We start from the raw sequence: 14,802 nt of genomic DNA, 5'->3' as shown, positions 1-14,802 counted from the left end.
GATGGAATGGTGTACAAAAGTTTTAAATACATAAAAATAAATAAATAAACCACAGTTCAAATGAATCCACAAGTCCCTCAATCTGGTCAGGGAAGCTTCCCTGGGAAAGCAACCTGTACAACTGGTCTAAATTACTCATATCTTGATCCGTGGAGGACTTATGTAAAGCTTTTAACATTCTTTCAGGAAACCCTGGAAAATTCCTTCACATAAAGAAAGAGTAATTGCCCCAATCATCCTATCTTGTGTATCCCATGTCACTACAAAAATCTTGCAGTCTGCCTATTAATTGCCAATACCTAATGGACAGCCCTACCAGCCCCTTCTTCCAGAGATTTTCCTCTTCACCCTGCCCACTCCCAAAGAGCCACTTTTTGCTGTATGTTTCCTAACAGAGCTCATTTTTACCCACTGGCCAAGTTAGGATTGATCCTAAAATGCCTTGCTGCATTGGAACAAATAGATTATCAGCTGAATAAATAAAGGCATTATACAGGCAACAAGGCAACAAGCAAAACTGTAAAGTTGGGGGCTAGCAGGAAAGATCCCTGCCTTAATTGAGAATCTAAGCTTGCTCTAGGGTTGGTTGTGACCGCAGACCACATGTTACATCTGCGGAGATACTGGCACAACAAGGCTACATCATTTTGACCCATTTTCTTCTCTAAAAGGATATAATGATGGGGTGGGAAAATCCAAAGCTTTATTTTTCTGTGATAAATTTTCTGTTTCATAAATTCATTCTTTTAAAATTTATTCTAACTGCAAAAAAATATTAGGCAAGCTTAGAATTCCAGCACTGTGATCAATATTTTTCAGGTGATCACCCTTAGCAAGTTTGTGAGGGAATACATATATGTTACTGAAATACACATTGGCTTGAAAGTGAAATGGAACTAATAAATACTGATAATGAAAATGAAGGTACATCCGTGACATTAGTGGAAGACAGCTGGACTCTGTAATAATAGGTTGTCAACACATCTAGCACATTGTGGGGGCATTCAGTAACTTCATTTATTTTCCTTACATTTACGTAAACAATATGAGAAGTGCATGCTACTGCAGTTACATTTCTATAAGTATTCCAGTAAAAATGTTGGTATAATACAACATGTAAATCACACTAGGTGCACTTGAATTTTTTCCCCTCAAATATTTCCTATCTAAGACTTGTGATGTACTGGGATAAAACATTAACACAGGGTACTTTTTAAAAGCTTTGTTTACTAAATACTGAAATAAGCGTGCTGAATGAGCTGAAGGCTAAGGGATCAGGGCGAAAATTCTGATATTGTATATATATTGTAAGCATATTGTAAATTAAAGCTCTTACTTGCAAGTTACTAAGCTTGGGGTAAAGTATTTTAACCCTTTAGAATAAACAAGAAACTCCACAGAAGCTGGGGAACCACCATGCAATTTGTAGTGGATGGAATGTGTGGGGCTGAGAGAAGGGATGACAGATTTGGGAATCCCAGATGTCCAGACTGACCCCAGGAGAGGTTTATTTGGGCAGTGGGCTCAACATTCCCCACCCCTGCCTTAGAGGTATTTACTATTTGAAGCCATAAACACTCACCTGGAACCTTAACTCAAAGACTTCAACAGGAACTGCAAGATTAAGGCGAGCCACAATGCTAAGAGCGGGGCTCAGAAGACCATATTCCAAGGCATTCTCTTGCTTGAACAGGATGGGGTGGAGTGAGGGAGGCATGAAGGATGTGTCAGATGTTCCCTTTCCACTTTACTTTGCTATTGCCAGCAGGACTCCTGATGATCTCGGTCTTGCTGCAGCCAGTTTCACATCTCCCATGGATGAGACTCAGACCTCCATGTCCTGTTCCCCCTTGCATTGCCCCTTCCCACTCAAACTGTGGGTAACTCAAACTGTTGCTTGTTGTGAGTGCACTAGCTTCCATTCTACACTGTGCATGTGGACCCCACGTTTCTCCTCTGCAAAAGGGCAGTTGCCTCCATGCAACTACCCAAGAAAATGTGTTGCTTGCACATACTGTCTGTGTGCAAGCATTGTTCCCATGACTGGGCTCAACCCCTTCTCCTGACAAGCCTATTCCTAATTTCCCCACTGACAGCTGCAAATCCCTTTTTAGCTGTCTGTGATTTGTGGGTATGTATTCCAGGAAACTGATTGTGCTACTCTCTTTAATATAGCATTGTTAAAAAATGAATTTGCTTTCTCTTTCTTAACATACACAAACATGTATCATGGGCTGAATCCACAGTGTGTCTGGAGGAAGGGGTGGGAGGTGATCTTTGCTATTCTTCCTTTTCCTTGTGTCTCCTGGAAAACTGGAGGGCTGGAGGACCCCTCCAGCAAGCCCTGAGAGCTGATGCATGGGGGAAGGGGGAATCAGTAAAGATAATCTTCCCCCAGTGGGGAAGCCTCTACTGGATCCTGGTACATTCCATGAACAGAAGGGGACATTCATTCATGGAAGAGCCTGTCTGAATCCAACCAAATGTCTACTGAGGAGGCAGAGGAATCACAGTCAAATTCCAGATGTACTTTGTATGTATGTATGCAGATCTAGATATAGGGGCAGGTACTCATATATTCTGCTGAAATCAGTGCAATTTATCTGCTTCTCATTAAATGTGATTAGGATCTCCCTTGTTGCCACTAACAGAATTAGAGAGGTGCTGATATGATAAAAGACGTATCAGTAATAAAACTAACAACCAGTAATGATGTCCTCTCACTAATAGAATGTATTGTTACATTTGGACAGCAAGACATTTAATTCCAATTGGTTCTTTTCTTTCTATCTTTCATTCGTTTGTTCTCATCTAAGTGATTTTTTAAATGCTCATTGATACTAGGATAAAAAAGAACTGCTTTAGCCCTGGTTCATCCTCATCATCTAACCAGTATAACAAGACAAAAGCATTAAAGTAAAATTAATCATGTCAAAAGATTTTAGCAAAAACAAGTGAGACCATGCAGAAAGCATTGCTTTGTCTAGGGTGAAGTCTCGCTCTGATTAAAAACATATAATGAAAGTAAAAGTAATACATCATTGGCTGAGTGGTAGAATTTTTGGGGGGAAATGCTATACAGCTCTGAATACAACCTACCCCCTCAAACAGATTCACTCTTGGAGGTTAAAATTATTTTAGTTCATTACCAACAAGTTGTATGTTAAAATCCAGCCTGAAAGGTTTTTATAAAATTGTTAGGAATGAACAAAGTCATTGCTGCAAATATAACGCAATAATTGAACTATAAATATAAGAAGCAGTCTCTAGTTTCCATGTGAACAATGTATAACAATTCCAACAAGAAACTCAATTCAGGCTGCAATCTTATGCACACGTAGCTAAGAGTAAGACCTACTGAATTCAGTCAGGTTTACTCCTGAGAATATAAGTATAAGGCTACAGTATTTCTATGGATGATTCCCAGCAACAAAGAATTGTCTTTGCTACTAATCTGAACCACCTAATTATGCAATATGTTACAGATAATCCTCATTTTTAAAAAAATAATTTTTGTGCAAGCACTCTGTATGGGAACAGGTAAAGTCAGCAAAGAAGCATTTTCCTGTATTTATTATGTTCACTTAATTTCCTGTATTTGAGTATAAATACCAGGCAAAACACTTGTTAAAAATAAGATCTCTTTGCTCTTTCTTTCCTTTGTTTCCAGCTGGTCTATGAAAAATGCAAGCATGTAAAGGTGGTAAGGAATGTTGAATTCCACTGAAATTCTCAATTCCTTTGAAACTGTGTCCACTCCAATAAGATTTATTCATTACATTTCTCTACTGCCCAATAGCTGAAGCTCTCAGTGTAGTTCAAAAAACAAACTTAAACATGCTATTTAAAACAGAAGTAGCCTCATACTTCTCCTTTTGGTTCTACAGCTATGGTCCTGCATACTTTTAAGATCATTGCAACATTTATATTAATACAAACATTAGTGTCATTTTATTCAGTCAACATAAACATAAGAATAGTAGTATCCCTGGACTCATATATTTTAAAAACAAAACAGGGCAAAACAGTAACTTTTCTTTCCAGAGTTAGTGTGTACAACCTCTGAAAGTCAACTTGCTGCTCTTTACAAACTTTTGGCTATGCCAGCTTTTCCAGAAGCAGATCGGTGATTTATTTACCTACCATATAAAATAAATCAGCTGATGCAGTCACATAGTGCTTTTCCTCATAGAGATGAAAAAAGAAATAAAGAAAATGCAGGAAGCAAGCATCTCCCAAATCTCCTTCCAGATACTTATCTGAGACACAGTTTGACCGAGTCTCTAATACCCATGCTTCCATTTGATATATGTTCCATACATTATCCACAATTTACTAAGGCATCATACCATTTTCCATACCCAGATGAAAACTTTTAATCCCATTAAATTTATGGACTCTTGCTCTCTCTCGCTCCTGTTCAATTCCACAGGTCTCCAGATAAATTCTGAGTCATAGCATTATGGTCACTTGCTGGTTACAATGACAGTAGTAATTATCTGAAATCTCTAAAATGATAAAGTCAGTGTAGATGCCTTCCTGATGGGTGGAAGGTGCCAACTAAAGCCATCAAGGCATCCCTATAGCAAGAATTACTCCAGTGGATCTCTGCAGTATGTATCCACAACGATGCCACATTTTGTTTGCATTTATACTTTTTGTGAGAATCTAACTGTAAAGATAAAATCAGAATTGGCTCTCAAATTTTAATGGTTACTTTTTGACACTCTGGAAGCAATGTATTCCTGCTCAAGAATAGCTGAGTCTGCAAGCGACACCTAAGCCACACTTGTGAACGAGCTATGCACTATGGGTTGCACAACCCACAGGATGCTTAACAGATGATTGGGCTTGCCGTGGGTTGTGCTCTGCCTCAGTCCTCCAGCTGACTGCTGCACATTTTCCAGGGGCCTTCTGGCAAAACATGTCTTGTCACCTCACCCTGGCCCTCTCCCTGCTCTGATCTTGGGGTTCATTTTTTTCTTTTGCTAGTGTATTGCATATATTCTTTTATGACTGCCTGATATGTATGGTCTTGCTTTGTCAATTTCCTTGTTTCAATTGTCAAAAAGAGCAGGAAAGCAGCCTATGCAACATGAAAGAACATTGATACAAGCTGAGGCTGCTGATCTGCTAATTTGCAAACCCTTACAAAGTAGTGGGAAAAACTTTTAAAAAAGGGGAATGGAGGGACCCATGCCAGAAGCACCCAAGTGTGTGGGAGGGACAGTATCTCCCCCTTGGCAATGCGATCCTCAGGCTTTTAAGTGCTGCACTTAAATGCAAGAGAATTGTATTGCTAATGGAGGATTTCATGTCTCTGCTCCTACTTTGGTGTACATAATTTTCCTGTTGTTTCCCCCATTTTGGTGCTTTTCCATGGTGTAAATGTGTTCCTCCTTTCCCTCACTATTACTTCCCCAGTCCTTAATTGTGTGTAAATTAGCCCCATATGCAGTCCCATCCAGTCAGTTTGCTCATCTGTTCCTTACTTTACTTTTGCACTCCTTGTGCAGTTCGAACACACAGAAAAATTACTCACACAAGACCACACATATCAGACAGCCATAACTGCATAAAAGACAGACAATAAAGGTAATTTAAAACATAATTAAGAACACATTTGCACAAGTTTCAGGGACCACAAAATAATTCTAGAAAGTATACCAAGCAAGTGATGTCTATGCCAAAGTGCCACTCAAGCATTGGTAAAGGGACAGTCATGGGTGGCAGCATGGTCAAGATTGTAAATAGTGGCAAGGATTCCCACTACTCATGTTCAGTGGCAATGTGCCAATCCTGGCAATCCATAATGAAATTGCTGTCCCATGTTCAGATAGCATAAGAACCCACTGGGCTACACTTAACTGCGAGAACTAGCCATGTGATGCCAGGGTTGCTTTCATGCAAAAATAGTTACCCTGCAGAAAGTGGTCAGGGTTTGCTAGCTGCCCACAATGCTTTGCCATGTTACATGAACTAGGTTATTCATCACCCAAATAAATCCACTTAAATGTCATCGGTTTCTGGGCTCAGAAGGAAGAATATTTTCATGAATATTAAGCTGAATCAACTTCACAGAAACTGAAGGTATTATTTCTGGAGTTTACACTAATCTATAAGAATAGAGAATCTGGCCCAAGGAGAAGTTGGGAGTTAAGTAAAATGTTGGCAGGTTAAGGAATTTGCATTATATAATAGTCCCTCCTCTAGGCTCCCTACTCTTTTCAAGAAAACTAAAGAATATGACCACATTCATGGAGCAATTCACTCAGATACAGCAACAGGCAGATCTTATCCTCATGAATGTGTGAGGAATTGGGGGTGGGTATCAAAACTGAATGGACTTGCCAGTTCAGCCCCCCAGATTCCAGTCTGTCAACCTAGTATTGGCACCAACTCACTCTGACACGAGCTGAGCCAGCAAGCTGGTTGCTACTTTCATTTTTCTTTAAGGAAAATTTGCATAAAGTCTGGCCATGATTTACAGGAGATTTATACACATTTTCCTAGTTCAGTATAAATTCCTGCTTACTTTAAAGGTGGAAGCAAAAGCCCCTCTCCCAGCCTTGGCACACCTTGGCTCAAGAGATGGCACCATGCTAAAGGGCCACCAAATGTAAGTGGCTCAGTGTCACCCATTCTGGCTCAAAGTACTGCTGTGGCAAGGGGAGGGAGAAACCAGTGAGGGAAACTGAGAGAGTGCTTAACTCTTCTTTTACCCACTCAGTCTCTCCAGGAAATGCCTTCCTTTTACTGAGGTTCCCCTCTTCCTAATTAAAAATAAGTGGGGTAGTGGAAAGGTCATTTAGAGGGAAGTGCTAGAAGAGGAGAACTGATGGGCATGGAAAAGGGCAGTTCCTCCTGCCTGCCTGCCTGCCCACTGTTCTTTCCTACAAATGCCTCCCTTCCTGTCCTGCCCTGGTAGTGCCTTTGCAGCTGCATGCTTGGAAACACAAATATGTGCAGACAGTAGATAGTTCTGCTCAGTCTATCTATCTTACTTGCATGCTGCATTCAGATATCACAAATCATATCATGGTGATAACTAAATGCAAGCCATAAATCACAGCTTATCATAACAAAAACAATCTAACTTCTGGTCAGGCTTGTGTGTTCTCCTTCTCCTTCTTAATGGGCACCATTTTAGACATTTAAAACAACAACAACAAAAATAATTAGTACTTTTTCCTATTTTAAAATTGAACTTATGTGTAACAGTGGAAAAACACAGAGTAAATTTTAGAAATGATTAAAAAATGAGATGCTGAATTTCAGTCTTTCTTGCTGTCATACTTTTATTGCTATGTGTATACTCATAGGAATGGTGCTTTATCTAATGTTTTTCTTCTATTTTTTACATTGTTCAAATGTACCATAGCACTGGTATTAAAGAAGTGTTATAGTGCAAATTAAATAAAATGATTTTGAAAAATGGATTCAAACATGTTATGCTTAGGTGAAGGTCCTCTCTCTCCTGCACAGCTATATCTTCCCACTTGTGCCGACAGAAACAAAAAGTTATAACCCTCCAGGGAGAAAAGTCAGCTGGAAAGCTGTGGGAGCCACCGGTAAATTAAAAGGGCTACCCATGTCCTTAAGGCAGCAAGCATGAATTTTAGAAATAGTTCACTTGGTGCTTCATCACAAGCAAGTTCCCTGATGTATGTATCCCTGATGTACATATCCCACAGTGAATTCTCTTTCATGTGCTCCTGCCTGAGTACAACTCTAGTGCACAGTCAATCTCAGAAGCACATATTGCTGTCTGACAAAACTGAGTTGTTTTTCAGACTGAATTTTCCCTGCATATTATTTGTTTTCAATAAAGATCTGCAAATGCAAATATCCTGGGTTGGATACATTAATGGAAAGGCTTCCATTCAGCAGACCCTCCCCACTGGAAAAAATGATGAAGCCAATTTTCACCTATTACCCCTTTCCCTTGCAGTCTCTCATGCTACCTCCAATGTTATTCGGGGAACCCTCAAACTCCTTGGAGCAGATTTTCAAAGAACATGGGACAGTAGGGGGAAGGAGGAATCAGCAGAAATCTCATCTCTTCTTTCCTCTGGAGGAAGTGGATCTCTGCCAACTTTAAATCTGAATTGCATTCACTAAGCTATTATATACATGCTATGTACCATATGTACTATAATATGCTTTCTGTTTACAGGTGAAGTTCAACATTTCAACCTAGGATGGGTCGCACTACTCACACAAAAATGTTTGTCATTTGGATTTGAGAGAGAGAAAGAAAAAGAGAGAAAAAGAGGTGTGTAGGGGAAAGAGAGAGCGAGAGAGAGCTCATATGGAAGAGGGTAACAGCTGTTTGGAAAAGGTATTTTGACAGATGCAGCTTTGATGTATGCAGCTTTTACAGATGTGAAAATCTGCATCTGTCACAATGTCTTCTTCTGTGCTATTAAAATATGAAAGTTCTGCCCTCCTTTACATCTAGTCACTGTAAACACAGAAGCAAAAACATGGGAGTAAATCATAAACATTTGGATTTGGGCCCCATGCTGGAACTAACTGTGGATGCTGGTCCTGAAGATGTTAAACGGTAGGGTCCTAACAGAAGAACATCGCACAAATCTCTACCTTAATTTGTCCTTTAAGTTTCCCCCTGTAAGGTGTTGAATATATAGAGAGAAGTTAGCCTTTTGTAAGATATGGCAAGGTGCTAAAGGTGGGGAAATGGAATCAAGTAGCTGTTCAAATGATGTGTCTCAACCACAATTGATATCTTTGTGCACTAGCAACAATTGGTGCTATTGTACCAGTGTCATTTCCTATATGGTACATTTTTCCCAAGCTTATCTTTGGACTGCTGCAGGTAAAGTAGCCTCTTAGGACCAGGCTGCCGAGGAAAGAGCATGTCTGCTAGAAAAATCTAAGTTTCACCAATTGTCCAGCTTTTAAAGTATGACTTTGATTTATGGATCAAAATTGCTCATTTATAATTTTATCTGAACAGCTTTAGGCAATTTTGACAGTTAAAAATTTAGTTTTATTGACCAATGCAGCTAGTCTGCTCACAAGGGGACCAGTATACACACAGCCTGCTGCACTGAGAAAAAAAACCCCTATTATTTGATTCCATGACCAAGTTAGATTGGAAATCATAACCAGTATAATGATATGTTCCCAAGCCAAGAGCTCAAGAGAAGATGCTTGCTGTAAAACACAGTTGCCTTTAAGAAGGAAAGTGAAAAATCTGAATAGAAAGTCTGCCAGCACAGTTTAGCTGACACATATTACAGATACCTGGCTGTGTGAGCAAGAGCTATGAGAGATTGCGGGGAAACTGTTTTGTTGTGGATGTGAATAGATGCAACAGAGACGTAAAAGGGTATAAGTGCAATAGAAACCCAGTATATTATAAATTTGATGGTTATGGTTTCAATGTGTGTGATTTAAGCACATGTTTAAATCTCTCATTGAAAGTGATGGGACTTGCAGTTAACTTTGGTTGGACTGTGTCCATAGTATATAAGCATTGCATTAAAAAGGAGGGAGGCTTATTTAAGAAAGTTTAGTAAATTTGTGCTTAAAACGTACTAAACGATTTTAAGCCAGTTTTAATTTAGGTGTATTCCGTTGTAAATATAGCATCTTCCACAATATTAATTTATTCTCCCATTGTGAAACCCCTGTAATATATAAACAAATCTCTGTAGGGAAGCAAATCAATAAAATGTCTAATTTGATTAACCATGTTTTAAAATTCATCAAGGTAACACAACATAAAATAAACTGCTTACTTGTCAGTATTTTCCATGTCTTCTTTTCATCATCATAATACTGAACCAAATTGCTGGGTAGCCGGTCAGGTCCAGGAGGCAGTCCTCCAACCAATAAAAGCATTTTCTTGTTGGAGCGAATTCTTCAGCCAAAAGAAAAAAGAAGATGAATAACCACATTATTGGAGAGTATTTTTAGTAGCAACAAAATCATAACCATCACAAGAATGTTCACTGCTTGCAGTTTTCTATTTCATTTTTTTGTTTCTTTTCCCTATCATGTCTCAACAACTTTTTGAATCAAGCAGAAAAAATAATCAGAAAAACTATGTAGCCCTCTACTTGTGGAATAATAAGTTTCCTTTATGCAATTTGTTAAAGGTTCATTCTAGAATGACCTTTTTCTCATATTATCCCTTTAAATCATCACTCTTTACAGCTGAATACACATGAAATGCTCTGGAGTTGTACTAAGGTTAGGCATTAAAGTTGCATGTCAAAAATCGTATTAGTCAAAATCATTATTATAAGCCATTTTACACCCAAAGAACCTTGAAAAAGTTAAGGTTATGCAGAGAGTTTGTGAGCCACTAAAACTGAAATTCCAATATGCCTACACAATTAGCAGCAGCCTGCTAATAGTTACACACTAAAATCCACTGACTTACAAAACTCTTGTTGTTGTTTAATGTAGCCCAGTCTCCTGCCTTCCCTCCTCCCGCTCCACAGCCCCTCCTTCCCCTGCTCTCCCTCTGAGCACCACTGGCTATAGCAACACCAATTGGTAAAAATGAGACTGTGATGTTGTTGTGAGCCTCCCCAGAGTGGAGCCCTGCCAATGCTTGCCACTGATCCAGCGGCATGAACCCGCTCATGTGTGCAAAGTCACTCTAATTCCCTCCCTCTGTTTTTCTACCTTCTCCCCCAGGGGGCAGCCACTGAAAAGAGTGACTACCCACCCATCAAGAGCTGGCAATTCGCTGCTATTAACCGTGACCGTGATTCCCAATCTGCCTGGCAGTTCTTAAGAACAGGACTGCAACGTCTCATATGCAGTAAAAGCTATAATATGCACCCTGGCCTCCATCGCTATACCTGATGAATGCACGTTTCTTTGTAACACTAATGGGCTTAACACAATTTCAAGGGAAGAAGGGAGAGGAGACCTAGACCCCTAGATGAGTACTGATGCCTTAATAGTCACTTTACATATAATTGAGCATCTATCAGTTACACAAAGCCTGGAAAGTGATAAAAATCTAAACAGGGAACCATAGTAAGGCAATTCATTCTACTTACTATGAAATTTTAACTATGTGCACATACTACAGACCACAGTATATGCTCCATATAACTATATGATTCCAGTTCTCTTGTTGCTGACCCACTTCATATTACTGGGGACATGTTGTGCTCTTTATTAATCAATGACGCAAAGCGGAAAAGAGGTTCCTTCCATTATTATGTCTGCATCATTGCTGGATCACCTAAGTATATTGAGAAACGGGCTACACTTTTGATGCAGATACTCTGCTAATGAAAATAACAACATTCCAGCAGAGGGAGCTTCACCTGTGATGTCCACATGCCACATTAAAGAAGCTTGCATTAGCTAGGAGTATTTGCTCAACATACTAATTTACATAGATGTTATTAGCATGGAATCTTACTTAAAATATCCACAAAAACTAAGTTCAGTTCAATTTTGAAATCTTTCTCTTTATTCTCTAATTAAGGTCACAACTAAAACAAAATAAGAATTCTTCATTAGAAATTCTTTAGAAATGTACAAAATGTGTAGCCAACTCAAGTCCAAACCACAATGCATACTACAGAACATATATTTCTTACTCCCTGCACCTTGGGATGGCTTTGCCTCTAGCCTACCTATCCAGGAAGGAGAAGTAGGGAGGCTGAGGAAGGATTTTATAGCAAAGCTGAGCCTACAGGACCACTTTCATGGATCCAGGATTGCAAAATATTCTTGCTGTCTGTGCTACTTGTGGCTGGCTAGTGACTGGGAAATATTTCCCTAGCTCAGACTTGGAACTGGACTATTAAAAAGAACTGTTTTCCCCAAACTTAGAAAAAAGCCCCAGTTTTTCACATTCTATTGTGAAGCCTACCTCAGACCCTGTCATTTGAGATTGTGGATTTGGATGCGTGGAAGGAAAGAGTTGAAAGCTGATGTTCCCCCCTAGGTCAAAAAAGAAATATTGGGGTTGTAATCCTTGCTTTGTACTGAAGTAAGCATTACAAATAGCCAAGATACATATTCTGAGCTGAGCTTGGAGAATGTTTGGAACCATCAATAGTTGTGACCTTTGTGCTTTGCAGAGTGCATAGTTCAGCAACAGAAGCATCTCATTCCATTTACAAGAAGGGGTAGCAATTACTTGAAGGTGCTTGCTGCTTATGTGCAAGTATATGTGAATCTTGGAAGGGCATTCGATATTAATTTCCCTGGCAATTTGTCTTTAGCCATTGCGCCTTTTGTAGTGAAATTATAGTGATCACTTGATGAAAAAGAATTAGCCACAGAATAGCTGCCAGGCTCTTACAAGGTTAATCAATGTAAATTTGGGATCATTCTGACTCATAGATTCAGAATCAGTCCCACAGTCACTGCCAGCTTGGGCTACCTTCAGATTCATGACTGATATGTCAACATTTGCATACACTTCATTTTACTCAATGTCTCCAGCAAGGGAGTAAAATAAACCATTAAGGTCTGTTGAACAAATCACAAGAGATGGAGTAATGTTATGTCCTAAGTCACTTAAGCATGGTCATCCTTAATGAGAGAGTAAATTGTTTATTCCAAACCCCTTGTGTAGCATGTTCTGTTTCTATCACAATCAACTTTACCTGTGCTTTAAAATTATGAAAACCAAGATAAGGTTGGTCAATAAAGAAGCTTATTTCAATGTTTTATAAGTTTTTTGCATTTCACTTTCATCTAAATAACCATCTTCAAGCATCATAGCACTGTGAAGAAACAAAGAACAATAAAAGTTCACTTGTCTTTGGTGCAGGATGAATGATGACATTTTGCTTTGAATTATCAAGGAGTGGTAATGCTATATGTTTGGGTCCAACAGTATGAGCACGACAACACTCTCTGAAGCAAGTCATACATTGTGCAATTCACATTTTCAGTGAAGAGAAGAGTGGAAGCTGATATTTGACTTCCAGCGTCCACCACCAAACAGCCCCACTGGAGAGCATCCATTTGTGCGTGGGATTTCTATCTATTTAGAAATATCCACAGATGCCTACATCTATAAATGGTTGATCCATAGGATACTCCTAAGCATAGCTGTAATCACATTAAAAGCAGTGGGAATCAGCTTCCAAGAAAGCATATTGAGGATTGGGCTTGCAGTATAATAGAACAGTTCTTCTGTATGGTATCAGTGCGAGATTCAAATTCCATCTCAGTTACAGATTCACTTACATAAATCATCTTCAGCCTCAGTTCCTCCTCTCTAAAAATCAAATACATATGTGCATATGTACAGATGTGCATATATGCACATATGCATTTGAAGGGTTTGAATTATATCCAAGGTGGCTTACCTAATAGTTTTAAAAATACAGATAGAAAATTAATAACTCTAACAGAAAATAGCAAAATACTGTTATTAAAAAGTAACCTCAGTAAAATCCCACAAAGCTTGAATAAAGGTATCTTTAGTGAAAGCATTCCAGGACTGAATCATCTTGATTGGAAAGGTGCTATCCTATCCAAAGCTGAATCTAGCATTCCAAACTGCAATCCTGAAGCAAGAAGACATTCTCATCTGGAAAAGGCTGAATGCAAACTTCATTTCCTCCTTTCCACCTAAAAGTGTTCTTGTCTGGCTTGACTTTCTAACTATTCCTTCTTATCCCACTCATTAGATTTTGCAGACACTTATTTAGGGCATGTACTGCTGAATCTGGATTCAGGACCAGGAAAAGAGGAGGTTTTATTTATTTACTGTATTTATAGCCTACTTTTTTTCTTTCCAAGGTACTCAAGGCAGCTTATATAATTCTCTTTCTCCTTTCAGTCTTATCCTTACAACAGCCCTGTGAAGTAGGTTGGACTGAGAATCTGTGACTGACCCACTGTTCCCCAGTTACCTCCATGGCTGAGTGGGGACTAGAACCCAGATCACCTGAGTCCCAGTCCTGCACTGCTAGACCAAAGGCCTATCAAATCCAGTATTCTGCTCATACTGTGGTCAACCAGCTGTCTGTGGAAAACCTACAAATAGGGTGGGTTCAACAGCACCCTGTTCCTCAGAAACTGGTATAGAGTAATAATGCTGTAACACTCGAGGTAACATGAAGCCATTGGAACTAGAAGCCATTGTCCTCCATAAATTTGTCTAATCTCTTTTTATGGCCTTCACCTGTTTATTCATGGTATGTGAGAGCATTTCCTTTTTTCTGTATTGAATCTACCACCAATCAGCTTTATGGGAGCTTCATTCAAGATGGTTTGCTCCAAGGGACTGATGGATCAGGATGACTTTCTGATGGCTCTTAGGGATTTTCCTGTTCCCTCAGCAGATTTTGTGAAAATCTTGGTTATCTCTGGAACAGAGAAAGGACCCAGGTGCTTGACACAATTGCTTCTAAGTGTGCTCTCCCATCAAACAGAGCCAAATGAGCCAGGATAATGCAGGTGTTGAAATGAAGGGGACATTACTACAGCAGTGCTGGCAGAATACTAGAACTGAATCTGAGTGAGCACAAGTTAGAATTCATTTGAAAGCCTACTCCATGGCAATTAGGGTGGTGAAGAAATCTGTTCAAAGTTGTCTGGAAAAACCTTTTCAGGTGGTCAGAGGGCTGGCACACCCTGGTCGGCAAAAAGAAGAGATGTGCCATTCAATAGCATGCTGTGATCAATTTGCATGACAAATTCCTTTAGATTCTGTCCTATCTAAGGGAGGCAATGGCTAGACTGTTTAGTTTGAAAAGCCCTCTGTGATCTCCTCTGTGGCCACTTTCCAATATTCCATTTTTGGCCAAGGTACTAGAATATGTGGTGGCATCTCATCTT

General features: G+C 39.4%; 1 protein-coding gene across 1 annotated transcript in view; it reads right to left on the bottom strand.

Moving 5' to 3' along the window:
* The window catches only part of KLHL14 (kelch like family member 14), a 75,961-nt gene that overhangs the window by 38,008 nt on the left and 23,151 nt on the right, over positions 1–14,802 (bottom strand). The window contains exon 2 of the mRNA XM_044424274.1: positions 9,768–9,889. Coding sequence (XP_044280209.1) covers positions 9,768–9,889 — 122 coding nt within the window. The remainder of the gene's footprint in view (positions 1–9,767; positions 9,890–14,802) is intronic.

Source organism: Varanus komodoensis, unplaced genomic scaffold (genome assembly GCF_004798865.1).
Source record: "Varanus komodoensis strain SLA01 unplaced genomic scaffold, ASM479886v1 scaffold14_1, whole genome shotgun sequence".
Lineage (NCBI taxonomy): Eukaryota > Metazoa > Chordata > Lepidosauria > Squamata > Varanidae > Varanus > Varanus komodoensis.
This window is presented reverse-complemented; position numbering and strand designations above follow the sequence as displayed.